Source organism: Entelurus aequoreus, linkage group LG20 (genome assembly GCF_033978785.1).
Source record: "Entelurus aequoreus isolate RoL-2023_Sb linkage group LG20, RoL_Eaeq_v1.1, whole genome shotgun sequence".
Classification (NCBI taxonomy): Eukaryota; Metazoa; Chordata; class Actinopteri; order Syngnathiformes; family Syngnathidae; genus Entelurus; species Entelurus aequoreus.
Window position 1 is genome coordinate 1482240 of NC_084750.1, and position 19749 is coordinate 1501988.

General features: G+C 40.5%; 1 protein-coding gene across 1 annotated transcript; it reads right to left on the minus strand.

Annotated features, from left to right (window-relative positions):
- Positions 1-431: 431 nt before the first annotated feature.
- On the minus strand, positions 432-12185 carry cnih4 (cornichon family AMPA receptor auxiliary protein 4). Its single transcript, XM_062029155.1, has 5 exons — positions 12083-12185; positions 11391-11459; positions 11144-11256; positions 8745-8885; positions 432-2742 (listed from the first exon to the last, which is right to left on the minus strand). The coding sequence occupies exons 1-5, from the start codon at positions 12149-12151 to the stop codon at positions 2715-2717; spliced, it is 420 nt and encodes a 139-aa protein (XP_061885139.1). The 5' UTR covers positions 12152-12185; the 3' UTR covers positions 432-2714.
- Positions 12186-19749: the final 7564 nt, after the last annotated feature.

Consider the following 19749-nt stretch of genomic DNA (forward strand, 5'->3'; position numbering starts at 1 on the left):
CCTTACCTTACCCATTGTAACCTTACATTACCCGTGTAAACTTACCTTACCCATTGTAACCTTACCTACTACCTTACATTACCCGTGCAACCTTACTTTAGCCGTGTTACCTTACCAGTTGTTCCTTACCTTACCCGTGTTACCTTACTTTTACCTGTTACCTTACCCGTGTTTCTTTACCTTACCCATGTTACCTTACTTTACCCATGTTACCTTATCTTACCTATGTTACCTTATCTTACCCATGTTGCCTTACTTTACCCATGTTTCCTTACCCGTTTCATTACCTTACCCGTGTTACCTTACCTTACCCATGTTACCTTACTTTACCCATGTTGCCTTACCTCTGTTTCAATACCTTACCTGTGTTACCTTACCTGGTACCTTAGTATTATTTAGTTGTTGAGAGAAATGACACGGGCCCTGAAATGTACACATACTTGCATTTTCACTTTTATTAACGAAAGTCAAGAAAGACGTGACGAGCAGACGTAAACAAAACAGTTTAGGCACTCAAGGGAACTCCTGCACTCTTGCTGACCGTAAAAGATTGAAGTCATTGAAACAAAACATGATTGAGGACTACTGTCGTATATATTAGAGTACATGTTACTATTCACCTGATTGTTGTGTACATTTATGTTTGGAGGAGTGCTGCTTTAAAGAAACTATCAAGATAAGTAGGAGTGCTGCATTTTACGGTACAGCACACTCTTTCTTTAGTGCACTGCGTTCTGCCGTACTTATGTACTTGGGAACATTGGCCTGTCACTTCTTGCTTTTCATTCATTTTGACAACTCAAAGCCTACTTTTTAAGCCCTTATTTTAGTTACGCTGTGGAACTTGTGTGCAACGTTCAGAGGTTGACAAAAACTAACACTGAACACAGGGAATACTGACAAATGTCCGCTACAAGCCAATAGTCATCCAAAAATGACGACTCAAATGTTGCTTAAATGATCAACTACCATAAATTCCGGACTACAGGCCGCTACTTTTTTCCTGCGGTTTATAAACGGTGCGGCTAATTCATGGCCTTTTCTTCGCTAACGGCCATTATGTTTTGTGTTCAAAAGTTTTCATTCAACTGAAATGGTGTGTTATATTTTGTGCAATGGCGCCATCTTTTGGACGGGTTTGCTCACTGCAGGTGTTGCGGGTTAAAAATGTACTTCCTGTTTTAATCCTTTAACCCGGAGGTAAAACCATCGGAAGCGTTTCTGCTGGAAAGTATTCTTCATTCATCACTCCAAGCAACGTATGTAAGTTTTACAATATAACTAAAACAATTCTTACTTACTAAACTGTCCCATGTGCGATGTCTGCAGGAGTGTTTTCATGTACATTTGTACGTGCTATCATGATGTAATCAAGCTAATGTCGTTAGCATTAACTAAAATACAAACACGTTTACAAGTGTCTTACAATGGCATTCTTTTTGTAGTGTTTCAGTTTCACAAATTCGTCAGTAAATTCACCAAAACGTCACCGTGGCGTTATTGAGTCTATTTATCTGATTGGAGAGCGAGCTTGCGCAGCTAGTGGGTCCATGGCGATGACTTCTGGTTTGTTTGATCAGCCATTTAAAAAAAATGAAAGTATGTAAATAAACATTTCTAAAATCTTTCTGCGTAAATAACTAATTTCACAATGTATATTTCTGCGTTTTTTAGTCCGGTGCGGCTAATATGTACTCTATAGTCCAGAAAATAGGGTATTTAAGCCATCTTGTAGTTTTGCGGAGTATTATGGAGACAGTGAAAAGACTTGAGAGTAGTAATGTTGCTGCCAACATCACTAGACTAACTAGAAATGTGTCAGATGACCACACTGATACTTTATGATACCATGTACATAACAGTTCTTGGTATTCTCTTTAAAAGCCAGGCCCTGTCCACACGGGAACGCTTTGAGGTTTTAGGTGGGGAACGCTAAAGAATTTTTATTCTGAATTAAATAAACATGAACTACCAGAAGAACATACTACGCTACCAATTGTCAGTACTTTTGAGTACCAATATGTATTGACGGTACCGAATGGACTGAAATGTGAACGGTTCCATCCCAGTCCACATGTGATAGTTCTTTTCATCTAATGAGACCGGCAGACGTCTTAACTTGCTCATCAGGAGGAAGATTCAAGTGGCCATCATGTTGTGTTTGTGTGTGCGTAGCAGATTCAAGTGGCCATCTTGTTGTGTTTGTGTAGCGGATTCAACTGGCCATTTTGTTAAGTTTGTTTGTGTGTAGCGGATTTAAGTGGCCGTTGTGTTTGTGTGTTGCAGATGCAAGTGGCCTTCTTGTGGCTTTTGTGGTGTGTAGCAGATTCAAGTGGCCTTCTTGTGGTTTTTGTGGTGCGTAACAGATTGAAGTGGCCATCTTGTTGTGTTTGTGTAGGGGATTCAAGTGGCCATCTTGTTGTGTTCGTTTGTGTGTCGCGGATTCAAGTTGTTTATGTAGGTGTGGCGTACATATTACATATTTCCCCCGTGTGGACAGGGTCTAATCTAGTAAGGGCGTGTAATGAAAGTTTGGCCTATTTCAAGTAGTCATAAACACAACATTTGATTGTGGTTCAAATAAAACTGATCAGTGCACAAAGAATGTTTCAGGTTCTCTGGGTGACATCCATCCAGTATTGCCAGTTGATCCAGGACTGTAATACAGGACTGAGATCCAGGACTAATCCAGGAACTGTGACTGACTTGTCATTTCAGTCATTGATCAGAGCCAGGATCATGCTGCAACAACACAATCATGTTAGCTAAACCACTATCTTATATAAGGTCAATTAGGGCCTGATCTACTAACATCCAAATACAAGGCACATGCAAGGCACTAAACAGTGTGTACAATCTATAAAACACTGTGTACTATCAGTGCGTGCAATCTATAAAATACCAGTCGTGTTTTTTTAATCTGAAAAATATTGTGTATTATTGGTGGGTACAAACTATGAAATATGTTGTACTAGTAAATGTTTTTTTAACCTATAAAATACTGTGTACCATTAATCGGTACAAACTCGGGTTGTTCCGGTAGCAAAATGTATTTCGATACTAACGGCTAGCTAATGTCTAAGAAGAGCGAGAACTAAGCACCTCTTGCAGCGCAGCGCTTCAGTGTTTCAATCAATGTTTATCAATCAATGTTTATTTATATAGCCCTAAATCACAAGTGTCTCAAAGGGCTGTACAAGCCACAACGACATCCTCGGTACAGAGCCCACATATTTATAGCTTCAACGTTGTCCTTAGTTTTTAGGCTAAAATGTGTCGATCCATTTGTGTATGGAACACAAAGCTATCTACATTCCTACTCTCACCTACGGTCATGAAGTGTGGGTCATGACCGAAAAAATAAGATTGCGGATACAAGCGGCCGAAATGAGTTTCCTCAGAAGGGTGGCTGGCATCTCCCTTAGAGATAGGGTGAGAAGTTCAGTCACCCGAGAGAGACTCGGAGTAGAGCCGCTGCTTCTTCGAGTCAGCTTAGGTGGTTCGGGCATCTCGTGCGGATGCCTCACGAGCGTCTCCCTAGGGAGGTCCTCGTTGCACGTCCCACTAGGAGGAGGCCCCGCGGCAGGCCAAGGACCGGATGGGGGGATTACATCTCCTCTCTGACCTGGGAACGCTTCGGGATTCCCCAGGAGGAAGTTGCTAATGTTGCTCTGGAGAGGGAATTCTGGGGGTCTCTGCTGGAGCTGTTGTCCCCGCGACCCGATTCCGGATAAGCGGTTAAAGATGGATGGATGGATGGACATACCTATGCTCCTTCAAAGACTGTGCTACTGGCTGCAAAGCATTGCACTTTCAAATACAACAATGAGTAGAGAGGAGTGTTATGTGTGTATATGTGTAAATAATTGAACACTGAAATTCAAGTATTTATTTTATTTATATGTATATATATATATAATAAAATGCATACATATATACATAGCTAGAATTAACTGAAAGTCAAGTATTTATTTTATTTATATATACCTGTATATATGAGAAATACTTGAATTTCAGTGAATTCTAGCTATAAATATACTCCTCCCCCCTTAACCCCGGCCCCGCCCACCCCAACCCTGCCCACCTCAAGTATGGTAAAGACTGATTGACGTCTTGGTTGGTGGATATATATTTTACAACAAAAGCTACTCAAATAGTGAAAGGTAAGTGTTTTTTTTTGTTTAAGTAAGCAGCAAGTACAGTACAGTTAGTAGAACTGTGTTTTCATTACTGTTTACTGTACTATATATATATATATATATATATATATATATATATATATATATATATATATATATATATATATATATATATATATATATATATATGACATACTTTAATTTCAGTGAATTCTAGCTATAAATATACTCCTCCCCCTTAAAGAATCCTGGTTAGGTTGACATGTAGTTTACAACAGTGGTGCCCAACCACCGGGCCACGGCCCGGTACCGGTCCATGGATTGATTGGTACCGGAACGCACAAGAAATTTAAAAAAACATTTAAAAAATGTTTTTATTTTTTTTAATTTTTAATTAAAGGCCTACTGAAACCCACTACTACCGACCACGCAGTCTGATAGTTTATATATCAATGATGAAATCTTAACATTATAACACATGCCAATACGGCCGGGTTAACTTATAAAGTGACATTTTAAATTTGCCGCTAAACTTCCGGTTCGAAACGCCTCTGCGGATGACGTATGCGCGTGACGTAGCCCGGGGAACACGGGTATGCCTTCCACATTGAAGCCAATACGAAAAAGCTCTGTTTTCATTTCATAATTCCACAGTATTCTGGACATCTGTGTTCGTGAAATATGTTGCAATCATGTTCATTGCATTATGGAGAAGGAAGCTGAGCAAGCAAAGAAGAAAGTTGTCGGTGCAAAATGGACGTATTTTTCGAACGTAGTCAGCAACAACAGTACACAGCCGGCGCTCCTTTGTTTACATTCCCGAAAGATGCAGTCAAGATGGAAGAACTCGGATAACAGAGACTCTAACCAGGAGGACTTTTGACTTCGATACACAGATGCCTGTAGAGAACTGGGACAACACAGACTCTTACCAGGATTACTTTGATTTGGATGACAAAGACGCAGACGTGCTACTGTGAGTATGCAGCTTTGGCTTCTAAACATTTGATCGCTTGATCGTATGTGCGCAACTTTTTTTTGCGTATGTACGTAACTTTTTTAAAATATATAAGCTTTATGAACCTTGGGTTAGGTGAACGGTCTTTTGGGCTGAGTGATTGTGTGTGTTGATCAGGTGTTTGAATTGTATTGGCGTGTTCTATGGAGCTAGGAGCTAGCATAGGAGCTAGGAGTTAGCATAACAAAGACTTAGGTGTTTTTATGCAGGATTAATTTGTGTCATATTAAATATAAGCCTGGTTGTGTTGTGGCTAATAGAGTAAATATATGTCTTGTGTTTATTTACTGTTTTAGTCATTCCCAGCTGAATACCAGGTACCGTGAGTATGCAGCCTTGGCTGCTAAACATTTGATAGCTTGACCGTACGTGCGCGTCACGTACGTAACTTTTTAAAAATATATAAGCTTTATGAACCTTGGGTTAGGTGAACAGTCTTTTGGGCTGAGTGATTGTGTGTGTTGATCAGGTGTTTGAATTGTATTGGCGTGTTCTATGGAGCTAGGAGCTAGCAGAGGAGCTAGGAGCTAGCATAACAAACACGCAGGTGTTTTTATGCAGGATTAATTTGTGGCATATTAAATATAAGCCTGGTTGTGTTGTGGCTAATAGAGTATATATATGTATTGTGTTTATTTACTGTTGTAGTCATTCCCAGCTGAATATCAGGTCACCCCCGGCTCTCACAGCATCTTCCCTATCTGAATAGCTTCAACTCCCCACTAGTCCTTCACTTGCACTTTACTCATCCACAAATCTTTCATCCTCGCTCAAATTAATGGGGAAATTGTCGCTTTCTCGGTCCGAATCTCTCTCACTTCATGCGGCCATCATTGTAAACAATAGGGAACTTTGCGTATATGTTCAACTGACTACGTCACGCTACTTCCGGTAGGGGCAAGCCTTTTTTTTATCAGATACCAAAAGTTGCAATCTTTATCGTCGTTGTTCTATACTAAATCCTTTCAGCAAAAATATGGCAATATCGCGAAATGATCAAGTATGACACATAGAATAGATCTGCTATTCCCGTTTAAATTAAAAAAATTCATTTCAGTAGGCCTTTAAAGGAAGACGTCTTGGTTCCTCCTCACATAACCAACTTTTGGCAGTCATTGCAATTTTGCCAGTTTTTTATCCGTCAGACACACTTTAAAATAATCCCAAACCATAGACATGGTGTCGTTAGTCAGTCACCGAGCGAGCTCGCTTGTTAGCCAGGCTACAGCACCGGCAACAACACACTCTTGTTGTTGTTATGCTCCGCTCGCGGCGGTTTAATGAGGTCATCAAGCCTCGCCAGTAAACCTCTCTTGCTGCAGTCGTCAACTCCTGTGTTGTGGGAGAAAGGAGAGGGGAGGGGCTGCTGACTGGGAGACGCAACTGCTCTGTACTTACCGCTCCATACAGCGGCGTTTTAAAAAGTCATTAATTTTACTTTTTGAAACCGATACCGATAATTTCTGATATTACATTTTAAAGCATTTTTTGGCCGATAAATTCGGCAGGCCGATATTATCGGACATCTCAAATGTATATATACAGGGTTTCCCACAGCGCTTTGTGGCTAAGGCCTAAACTAAGGTCTTAACAAGATCTCCAGCCACACGTGCGCATTTAAAAAACTCTCTGTCCCCAAGCAAACGCATACACTGAGTGTCATACGCATGCCAAAATACTGGGGGCGATGTAGCCTAGGACTTAAGACCATTTTAGCCAATCAGAAACATCCAAAACGTCATTTCCGGAGGCGGCATACAGCAAAAATAGCGGGTCACGGCAAGAAATAATTATATAGAAGAGAAGTAGAGCTACTTTTAAGCATAATTTTGGAGTTTAAAGTTAACAAAACTCAACAAAGTGTTGACTGGGAAACTTGCCAGTCCAAGTATGGTGACATTCTTACCCTATTTTGGAACGGTACGGACTTGGAGGGACATCTGAGGAATTTCTTCATCGGAAAGAGGACATCACAAAAACAACTATTAACACTAAACTGAAAGTGATTCGTGGAAAGTACAGACAAGCAGTCGACGCAAGTGGAAGAAGTGCTTACGCTAGAGCTGTTATGCTGTACTTCTAACTATGCCAGCAGATCTGGGGCGGTTCTCCATCAACTACATCCATTCAATTTAGAATAGAAACATCAGATATTGACACAAGCTCTCACAGGAGTTGGGATTCTCCATTTACCCTTGACAGCCTGGTCAGACAAAGATATGCCGAATGATGTACAAGACGTGATGGTGACAGGCCGTGTTACACTGTCCCAGGCGACGCCACCTTCCCCATGGGGAGACACCACCTAAACTAACCAATTTTCTGGGGGAAACACTGTAACGTGTACTATTATTAGTGTGTACAAAGTATAAAATAGTGTGTACTATTATTAGTGTGTACAAAGTGTAAAATAGTGTGTACTATTATTAGTGTGTACAAAGTATAAAATACTGTGTATAAAGTATACAATCGTGTGTACTATTACTGTTGAGAAAGTATAAAATAGTGTGCGCAAAGTATAAAAAAGGGTGTACTATTAGTGTGCACAAAGTATGATCTACTAAGGCTGTGTTTACAATTGATAACTGGTGCAGACCGCCTTATTACTCTGTGGCTATGAAAGTAGCTTACCACCACCAGGTGTGAATGAATGACGGGTTCTCACTTCTCTGTGAAGCGCTTTGAGTGTCTAGAAAAGCGCTATATAAATATAATCCATTATTATTATTATTATTATTTAAATCAGGTATTCGTGTGTACTGAGCAGCTGTCAGCATGGAAACACTCATTTACTGCACATGTATGTCATCATGTTCCTACCTGTTATGTTTTGAAGCGTTTTTAAACTAACAGCAGACAAATATAATACTTAACACTTTTATGGACATTTTAGAAGCAGTCCTGCGATGCATTTGCAATGACAAACACTTATTTAGCGCTGAAGAACCAACTGCGAGTTTGCGCTCCAGAGTCCAGATGCAAGAAAATGCACATTGCAATAAGTAGTTTTCACTGAGCAGTTATGTTAATATGTCTTTTGTATGAAAAAACAAGTGTCATTATAAAAATGCCAGCAGACACCAAAAAGCATCAATTGAATTAGTTTTAATCAGACTATTAAGTCATCCAGCAGATATAAAATTATAAAATGATGTTGCTGAACGACAATGTTTCTAATATTTTTATTTTTGACAGTCCATTAATGTTGACAAACATACGTAGGATGGAGCTGCAAAGCAATCGCCTCCTTTCTCACAGGCGTGTGTGTAACTGTGTCATCTAGCGCGTACTTCTCACACGTGCTAAATAATTGCAGTTGAGTTTTAGTCTTGATAGATCAAACTAAATAATTCGATTTTAAGTTTCTCCTCCCAGTATTGTGGGTGTTTTGATGAACAGCATATATTCTGCATATTCATGAAGTAGACACTCAAAATTATTATATTCTGCTCACTAAAGAGACACAAACCTCTGCTTACAAGTTTAGTAGATCAACTTTTTGTGCTATCAAGTTTGCACGTGTTTTAGTACACGCAAACCTTGAGTAGATCAGGCCCTGTGTACGTGCGAGTGTGTGTGTTGTGTACCTGTACAAATAAATGAAGAAGCAGAGCAGGTGGTAGCCCAGTTTGATCATGGCTTCCTTCATATGGGACTTGAGTTGACCTCGATTGTGAATCTCAGTGGGGTCAAACACTCCCATGTTGCCCATCGGGACCTTTACGTACCTGCCAGGAACAAGCAAGAGCTCAAAGTCTGCAACAAGAACTACACAAAGACATTTGTATAGACAAAATATTACTGTAGAAAATGTGGAATAAAAATGTGGCATGTTTAATAAAATTGCTAAAATTATACATGTTTAGGGACCAAACTATACACCATTTATTGATTAACCCTTTTCTCGTATTCCGGAAAAAATCTAAGCTGGGGCACTTGTATTTAGAAGTACTGCTGTACTGCTCGTCTTAACGAGTAGCCCCCGTACCCACCCCATTTATAAACATTCACAGGCAGCTGTGTCTTGCTTCGGACATCTTTTTTTTTTAAAAGAAAGAAAAATAAGCAATAAACCAGTTCATTTGTACTACTAAACATATTTGTTGTACCGTTCATTTGCTTGGCGTCCATGAAAATGACATACATTAGTGCCGATTATGCAAATTAGGTGACGATATCCTCCCCACAGCCTACTGCCATAAATAGATTGCAGTCTAGTGGGAAACACTACATGTCAGGTGCATTGAGTTCGTGTGTGCGTATCCAGCGGAATACTAAACGAATATGTAAATATAATGTTATAATTTGTCCATCATTCAAAATCCTTATGTTAGAAAGGAACACATATCCATCCATTTTTCTTTTTTTTTAAATACATTTGAAGTCATACAATACATTAATAGGTGGCTAACTATGCAGCTAATAGGAATACACTATGAAACCCTCTAAAAAAACATCCAAAAAGCGCCAACAATACTCCATTTACATGTCGTGATCTGAATATTAACAAGTATTAGCGCTATTGTTACTAAAAGCACTAACGCCGACAGACTATTTTTAGCGGCGCTGTGATCACAGACAGCTAACTAGCTTATGCTGCCTATATTCAGTATCAAAAATAAAAGTTTCTGGATCATCATTTGTCCCAAAGTAGTCTTTGTTGACTCTCATCAATTCTGCCATGATTAGTAGTCTTGTTGTTGAAGGGAAAAGTGAACGTTGCATCTGTGAAATGAATGCTTAAAATGATCAAAATATGTAAATATTACATGTTATCATGAATGTTATTACATTACACACATACTTACAGCATGTATATAAAACCTTAATGGAGGTTTTTGGATGTTTTTTAGAGCATTTTATAGGCAGAATAGAGCAACTACTATTGGCTCCTTTGTTAGCTGACTCTTGCTAACGTTTAGAGATGGCACCGCTGTAGTGGCTGCTGGTTGCAGGAGCTATGTTTTCTTGTCTATCCTCCTTTTGTTTTTGTGTGTTTCTTGCCATTTGGTCTGGGCCCTTTCAGGACTGCGCGGCAGGGGGTGGCACTTTTGTGACTTCTGCGTTGCTTTTGTAAACCCTTGGATCCACTTGGGTGGAGCCTTTTGGCCATGGCCATGCTTTCACTAGAGACCAGCTGCTGGCTCTCTGCTACACCATAGTCCATGTGGAGAGACCGGAGGAGATGCGGAGCTACCATTGAGCGTTGGGATGGATGAGCTTCACGCAGCTGAACAACACTTTGGTCTCCCCAGATAGATTTTCGATCATTCGCGCGGGCTGGACATTGGTCGGGAGCTAGTGCGCAGCCTAGGACGGAGTCAGCTCTCTTGGGTTGCTTAGTTAAATAAATAAGGTTAAAGTACCAACACACGCACACTGGGTGTGGTCAAATTAACCTCTGCATATGACCCATCCCCTTGTTGACCCACTGGGAGGTGAGGGGAGCAGTGAGCAGCAGCAGTGGCCGTGCCCGGGAATCATTTTGGTAATTTTACCCCCATTTCCAACCCTTGATGCTGAGTGCCAAGCAGGGAGGTAATGGGTCCCATTTTTATAGTCTTTGGTATGACTCGGCCAGGGTTTGCACTCACGACCTACCGATCTCAGGGCGGACACTCTTGGACCTCTTCCTGTCTCTGGAAGTGGATCACTGCAGTGTATATGGGTTTTGAAATTTTATTTTTGTTTTGTTGTTTGTCTGTGCTTGGTGCAACCATATGTGCACACTAGAGCTGTAGATCTTTGGGCACCAGACGATTCGATTTGATTTTTGTGGGTAACAATTCAATTCAGAATTGATTCTCGATTCAAAATGATTTAGAAAATATTTGAGAAGCATTGATTTACATCTACAATATGATTTGCCCGAGTGGCTGAACAGGACATATAGTAAAAAATAAAAAATAAACGAATACGACGACAATGCAAAGCAAATACCGTATATTAGAATCCTAGGGGATGGTAAGGAAGGTAACAAGTTTACCTGTAAATGTCCCAGGCTGCAACAGGGAGGTTGAGGAGTAAGATGAACCAGTGCGTGGAAATAAACATCAACAGCGTGGAGAGACACTGGCCCACCATCTCTGGAATAACCCACTGATCACAACACATGATAAACACAGTGAAATAAAATGTACCATTTTCAAGTTAACACCCGAAATAACAAGTGTTGAAAGGTGTTACTAGGAGTGAGGTAATTGTGCGTACACTTAGTAACAATCCACACTTACCTTATTGAGTTTGGAGCAGCAGGCCCTGGCATTAATGTAGTCACATTCTAAATCAGACAAGGTGATTATCTACTCTTTATGTCAAGGTGGGACAGCTGGGACACAAACCATGTCAACACATGCATTATTTCACATACTTATCATGTGAAAAAGTGCAATATATTTATCTGTACAGTAATCTCTTTATTTATTTATTTTATATATACTATATATATATTTATTTATTTATATATGCACCTTATTGCTTTTTTTTATCCTGCACTACCATGAGCTTATGTAACGAAATTTCGTTCTTATCTGTGCTGTAAAGTTCAAATTTGAATGACAATAAAAAGGAAGTCTAAGTCTAATGTGTGTGTACTTCCGATGTCCACATTTCCCCAGTTCCCCATGAAAGCGCAATAACAAGCTATTCAACAAATTCGTGAACATTTAACTTAAATCATTTGTCTTACCATAATCCGGTATCTACACCCTAGTTGGTGCGAGCGAACCCGCCTTTGTCTTAGTTTATGTTGACACATTATACCCCCTGCATTGTAAACAAGGTGTTAGCCGCAAGCTAACGGGTTAGCAATGCAGCCCGTTTCCCGCCATTTGTTGATAAACAAAACACAATTCCCAACGACGGAAGACGTTCACAGACAACCGGCATGCACACCTACGCGGGAATATAACACGGTAAAGGATACAAAATACACTGCAAGGAAAATCAGAGCACAACAGTCGATCAGTGACAGAATAAACACGGCAGCCTCCATTTTTGATGATTTGCATTCCACCAGCAAAATATTACTGCCACCTACCGTGTGGGGGAGGTTTTACATTTTTCTTCTTTTAGTTTTCTGGCGGGTTGCAGCCGTAACTTAGAAGCTGCATACTGCCACCTACAGTACCGGAGAATGTAGCATGGGCTTGTCCCCCACTTATTAATAATAATAATAGATGCATAGGCGCCAATCTACATTTCTGCCAATGGGTGCTCGGTGTGTGTGTGTATTAAAAACATTTTTTTTTTTAAAGACGTTCAGTTAATATCCCATATCATTTGTGGCTTTATTATTTTATAAAACGGACTAAACTCGCCACAAAATTAACTACAACAAAATTGATTTTTCAAAAATAATTTTAAAGATTGAAAGTTGCCATCAATCCCACGTGGGTGCTCGGCATTGTCCGTGGGTGCTCGGACCGAAGCACCCACGGGATCGTTGCCTATGAATAGATGTATGTGTATCTCAGTGGTTCTTAACCTTGTTGGAGGTACCGAACCCCACCAGTTTCATATGCGCATTCACTGAACCCTTCTTTAGTGAATTTTTTTTAATTTCAAAATCAAGAAAAAGTTATATGTTTTTTTACTGGTGCACAAAACAAAATGAACCGTGCATGAACATCACCTTGTTCAAAGAACAAAACCAACACAGTGCATGAACTCACAACAAATTACACACCTTACACACATTACCATGAATTGATTAACGTGGACCCCGACTTAAACAAGTTGGAAAACTTATTCGGGTGTTACCATTTAGTGGTCAATTGTACGGAATATGTACTGTACTGTGTAAACTATACTGTTTCATATAATGTATTCTCTTCCTTTGCAATCTGCTAGTAAAAGTTTAAATCGATCAACCTGCAAATCCGATGGAAAATTAGAGGGAACATTGTTTGGGGGTATCCATAATACGCCGATAGGGAGAAGTTTTTATTTACACGATAAGTCGGATGTGTCTTTATCTCCGTGGCGTAGGTTCCGCCGAACCCCTGAGGCCGACTCACCGAATCCCTAGGGTTCGATCGAACCCAGGTTAAAAACCACTGATCTATCTGTTGTGTCCTGGGCATGACGTTAAAGTGCATCCGGCAGTGGAGGCTTCTCTATGGGGTCTTGGGGCACTAGGAGGTTAACCCCTTTACTACTGTTACCCCAGGTGGCCCTTGGCAAAGGCCTAGTACCTGACTGCCCCCTAGCCAGGGATACGGGGAAGACCTCAACAGCGGAGCAGGCGGAAGACGGTAGATTTAAGAACTACCACAAGGGCTGCGATGGCGGAAGAAGGCTGCAGCAGAAAAGGGTCCCCAGTCGTCTTGGACTCCATGCACTGGACCCTGACCCGATTCTGTCAAGGATCGTGTGGTGACTGTCTGTGCACCAGTTTCCCCATGTAAAACAAAGTCACGCACAGGCATCCTCCATAAAGGGATACACCCCTACCAGGAGGATCGTCATACTCGTTCGAGTGACCGCCGATGATGATGATCTATCTGTATCTATCTAACTGTGCGTTTCCCACCTAGGCCTTCAGTGATCTCCGACCTAAATGATTACCTCTCAAAATACCATAATTGATGTCACCACATGATAATTGCTGGAGAAATACTATACAGGGACACATTTACACCCTACTGGGAATTGAATCACATCAACAGTATACAAAACGGGTTATTTTCTGGCACATTAAAAATCAATTAAAACGCATCAGCCATTAAAACATATACCGTAAATCTCTCTGCTTGGTTTATGCAACTTCCAGTCAATCAAAGTACAAAATTCTCAAAGATATATTAATTAGTTTGATCTTTATTACCTCTCGTGTAATTTATTTTTATCCCATATTTGTTCCCACTACCGCACCTTAAATTTGAGTCCTTAATCTCGTTATATGCAAACATAATGACAATAAAGTTCAAAAATAAATAAATAAATAAATACATTAACTGCCCTGACCACATGGTGGCGACAAATACACATGTAACAATGTTAATTAAATGACAAGCATAAAACACTTTAATAACAAGAGTTTACAACTTCTGGTTGTAACAGAACAGCTACTGTCAACAACTTGTGGTCTGATTGGCTATCGCAACTGTCTCTCAACTCTATGTGTTCTCAAATTAGAAACACCATGACCCCGGGTTTATCACTGATGACGTGTCCAAGCATCACCGTGAGGTGTATTCAAGTTCGAATAGAATGGAATAGAGTTTTATTGTCATTATTACAGTGAACAGGTTCGAAGAACAACGAAATTGGAGCAGATCCCCTAAAGTGCATACACAATAATTTAGTAATATAAAGAGTAAAAAAAGATAAAAAAGATAAAAAAAGAAGATATGTATCTATATACATGTATATATCCACACGCATGCATATAGCCATACATATGCATATGCATATATATATATATATATACACATATAACATTATTGCACATTATAGTCCGAAAAAATAAAAAGACATGACACATGAGGACATGACGGACACATTGTGCTCACTCAGTGCCTTCATCCGCTAACGGTCCCGATGAGTATCCAATCACAGGACGCGAAGATATCACGTTCAACGTGAAGCCAGCTAGAGGCCTTACTGACAACAACTCGTGATCTGATTGGCTATCGCAACTGTCTATCAACTGTATGTCCTCGTTCACTTACAGTGCACGGACGCCCGCATTGTTGATTCTGAAGGCCTCCGGCAGATTTCGTACAGCATGGTAACATAAGCTAGCTGAATTCTGATTGGATACAAACTAAAACTAAAAACAACAGCACTGGAACGAGCATAATATGACATGAAGAGAGTATGAATAATTTTAGATATTTAGGGAAAGTAAATTAAAAAAAAAAATTCTCTTTAATTATGATCATGATTTCTGACGGCCCACCACTGGTGTATATATATATCTAAATACATACTATGGAGGTTAATTTGTGTCTTTATTACGAAAGCTCATTTTGACACTGAACTAATGTAACTGAATGTTTTGCGTACACATTTGTGAACTGCTGACAATTTCATTGAAACAAAATCTCAGCAAAATGTGTGTGTTTAAAGATTCAGTGTATAAAAATTCAGTGTATAAAAATTCAGCGCTGACAAATTCCGCATAGAAAAATTCGCTGTTTCAAAAAGCAAGACTCACTTCCGATAAATTAAGACTGAAGCAATCGATTCTGTCCCAGAATCAGCCAATGAGGTGTCATGTGTGAAGTCACGTGACACGGGTCTTGCAAAACCACGTAAAAAAAGGCAGGTACCTGAGCTACCTGGGCATAATACAACATCATTAACATTTCAACGTGGCCCGCTGGATGTTTACAAACTATAGAAATAATTTCTCTTTTTGTGTTACTACGGCAACCGTAGGAAGCTCTGGTCCATGCAGAGGAGGCATGAAGCAGAGTGGGCGGGGCTTGTTTACACGGCAGCAAGCCTGAGACATGGGTGTCTGACAAAGGCAGATTTCTACAACCAAGTCCTGCAGAACAGTGGTATTATATAGTCTATATGTGGATGTTTTTTTACCCTTTGTGTTTATGTTTCGCTGTGTTTGTTGCATCTTTGTTGTGCATGCTCGATATGTCAATGAAGGAAGCGGTCTGAAAAGTAGAGGAGCAACGTTCATATATTCTCAATATTCAGTCTTTTATTGTTGATAGTTAATATTGTAAATCATACATTCTGTATTCTCATGTACATTCAGTAAACTAAAATTTCATTTTGTTTTTAAGATAGTCTGTTATAACGTTTTTAGTATCAGTCATTACTGTGTGATCAACTTGTATTATTTTTTTGCAGAATCTAGTTTTTTTTCCACTTATGTACAGCAACCTCCACTTTTAAAGTGTTAATAAAAAGGAATCCAAGCACATACATCAGATTAAATCATCCTCCTGCGCCTCTTCCTTCTTTTCCTCCTCCTTCCTCTTCCCTTCAACCTCCTCCTCCTTCCTTTTCTTCTTTGTTGTTTTAGGGTGGATGCATGCTGAACGAGTGAACCCCCCTGGATGCGAATGACCTTAACTACTGACTTACAGCAGTGATGTCATACAGGTTCAACACGGCCCGTGAGATGAGTTTGCAAAAAAACAAAATAGATAAATAAATAATGCACCGCTTCTACTGTATGTACCTCATGGCCTACAACTAGGGATAGGAATCAAAAAACAGTTCTTGTTCAGAACCGGTTCCCAGTGTATCCATTCCTAGGCATTGCTTGCCATTTTGTCAAACGGTTCTCTTATGGCTTCTTGCGGGTTGGGATGACATCATTACGCAATGTGCGTAGTGACGTCTGATTGCAAAATGGCGGCTCCTGTTTGGAACAAGCACTAACATTTTACAAGAACAAATGACAACAACGCTACTTGTAATACGTATAAGGCTGCTAGTTCATCAAGAGGACATACAAACAATATGCTGAAAGATTTCAAGACGCAGCATGCAATAATTGTAAATGAAAGTCGCGTTTTTAACCGTTCCTATTTCACCCCAGCAGAGGTAACGCGAGTACGTCATCTGAATACAACAGGTACTAACTAACACCGCCTATCAAGTTAGCGCTATATTTGTTAAATTGAAATGAATGGCTTCTCATTTAGATGAGCATGACGAGAAACAGATTCTGACTGGCTGCGAGGCGGGCAGCACTCACTCCAGTTCACGTCTGCTGCTAGACGAATGTCACCGAGCAGCGACTAAGTTTGTGGTCAAAAGCTTGCATCCATTTGCTGCAGTAGAAACACTTCATTTTCGGTAAGTGAATGTTCAATTGTAGTCAGAGAAAAGTTGAATGTTTTCCTCCAACAACATTTTCACTCAGTCATTATAACACATACAATTAGAATATGGTGTAAAAGTCCATTCATGTCAGCAATTGATTTCAAATGTCAAACTGATGAGGTGGCGACTAGTCCAGGGTGTACCCCGCCTTCCGCCCGAATGCAGCTGAGATAGGCTCCAGCACCCCCCGCAACCTCGAAAGGGACAAGCGGTAGAAAATGGATGGATGGAATCTAGTATGTGATATAAAGTACATGCAAAGTGTTATTATTTTAATCATCATAGCTTACAGTTTTTGAAACCTTACATTTTCTGAGATTTTCAATTCAAGGTTTTCATAAACTGTAAGCCATATTCATCTAAATTCCAACCAAAGAAGCAGGGCCGCAGTTTCAGGAGCCCAAGTTCTCAGGGGCCGTATATCAAAATGTGGATGTTTCTTTAGAAAGTGCCTCTGTAGATTGTATTCCTTTGAGACTATTTACATATTCATCTCTTAATGTGAATACAAATCTATCCACGTGAACCTTATTGATTATTTAATTAGAATTATTGAGCAGAGGAAGTGAACAAACAAATGTGTTCGAAATGGAATAAGCTCTGCTTCTCCTTGCTCCTTTTCAGACATGTCGTAAAAAGAAACTGGTGTACCATATTGTAACTGTAACCGTATGTTCCAAACTTATTAAAACCATAACCACCTTCTGGGTGGAAGTGCTGGCATTCGCAACCTTCTTTGACCCCAAGTGCTGGGTAAAACCAATGTCGGGAGACTGAGTCAGCATGGCGTGGGACTCTTTGTTCATGCACTTCTTACGTGGACTGAGACACAGAAAAAGTAACCACGCTGTTAGAGCCATTTACTCTTTCTGTCCGTCAAATTCATGACGTCACTAAAGGGGTTGGCTCAAGGCCAAGTGCCAGTCTATTTAGGGAGGAGCTGGGATCTTGCTCAGGTGTTGCTGAGTAGAGGCGCAACAGTTTTTGACTGTGTCAGGCTAGTATTTGTTTGCTCATGTTTATTTTCCCATTTTGTTACAAAGTGAGTTTGATTTACGTGACTATATGTTAATAAATATTTGTGTTAAACATGGACACAATTCTGGACATCAATTATTAGCCAGCTGCACACGTCTGAACTAGCTTCAATTATATTCGGCAACCAGTAGCAGTAATAGTTTAGGACTTTACCGCTACACTTAGTCAAAAACTGCCTCATCGGAACGCGAGTTGTTTATTGGGAAGCAACAAGCTTCGAGGCTCGTTTTGGAAGAGGAACGCACGGGCCGCTGTCAGCGTTTGTTTGGCGACCGGCGGCGGAAGAAACGGATCGGCGAAGCGGCGGAGACCATCTGCAATCAAGCTCTGCATCGACAGCTACGAGTCCCACTGGAGAGCTACAGGGTCGCTCATTGGGGACAGCAGCCAGCAGCCAGCAGCAGCAGCAGCAGCAGCAGATCATCCGACCGAGCCAAGCCAGGAGGAGGACGCGGAGCAGCGTTGAGTCCGACTCCTACACCTGTGTGGTATGTTTTAGCGGCGCGCCGACATAAACAAAAACAAAACGGCCATTGTTAAAATGTGTGCACACAAATATTGAACAATCCAATGCATTGGTGACTATTTGACTTGACTTGCGCGCGGGTTGAAAAACTTTGACTTTTCCAAATGGAGGAGGAGGGAGCACAAATGTGCGCTGACGAACATAAACAACCACAGGAGGACAATGTGGCTGAACGTGAAAATGTTGGGCAAGGAGTTGAAGGGAAAAAACGTGTGGTAAAAATGACACCCAAGGCTTTAGGTCACAAAATTGAAAGTTTGAATGGGGAAAGAAAATCAAAGTTGCAAAGACTCTCAACGCTGAAACAGGGGGTCATTGCCGTGTTAAATGACGAAACACGTTCACATGAGCTAAAGGAGGAATTTAGTAGATTTATGGGTTTTTATCATGAAACCAGAAAAGTGCACAAAACTTTGTTGTCTCTGTTGCCAGATGATGAGTGTACTAAACATGAGACATGGTACAAAGCAAAAATGTTGAATTTTGATAATTTTATTGACGAGGTTGACAGGTTGATGTATTCTCAAAATGATGATGATGACAATGATGATGATGATGAGGTTGAAAATTATGGTTCTGCTGTTGATGGTTTTGAAAATGAAAGTGTACAACCCCACGACAGCATTTCAAATGTTCAATCCAATGTCTTATCAAAGCTCAATAATTCCACAGCCTCAAACAAAAGCAAAAGGTCTTCCACTTCTTCTGCTCGCATAATAGCAGAGGCAGATAAGGCAGCACTTATTGCCCGTGCTATTGCTTTAAAAGACATTCATGTATTGGAGGCGCAGGCAGCAGCTCTAAAGAGGAGACAAGATGAGCAGGCAGCAGCTCTAAAGAGGGAACAGGAGAAACAAGCAGAGGCCATAAGGAGGAAAAAGGAGCAAATGGAGTTGGATGCTCAAATAGCAGCCCACAATGCTAAATTGTCTGTCCTCCATGAAGCCAGTGTTTCTGGCAGGAGCAAAAAGTCTGATGGAATGGAGTCCTATTATAGGCAAGTAACAAAACTGACAAAAGTGCCTGCACAGCCTGTACAACAACTTCAGCAGTCTGTTAAAGCTGCTCCTTCAGAGCTTCACACAGCCAAGAAGGCCCCAAACAAGGTTCATTCATACCCACAACCAAACAAACAACCACTTCGCTCATCAACTTTGGATCCTGTGGAAAACCAATCAAGGCAACATTTACCTCAAGCAGCTCAATCATTTCAAGGCAATAACACA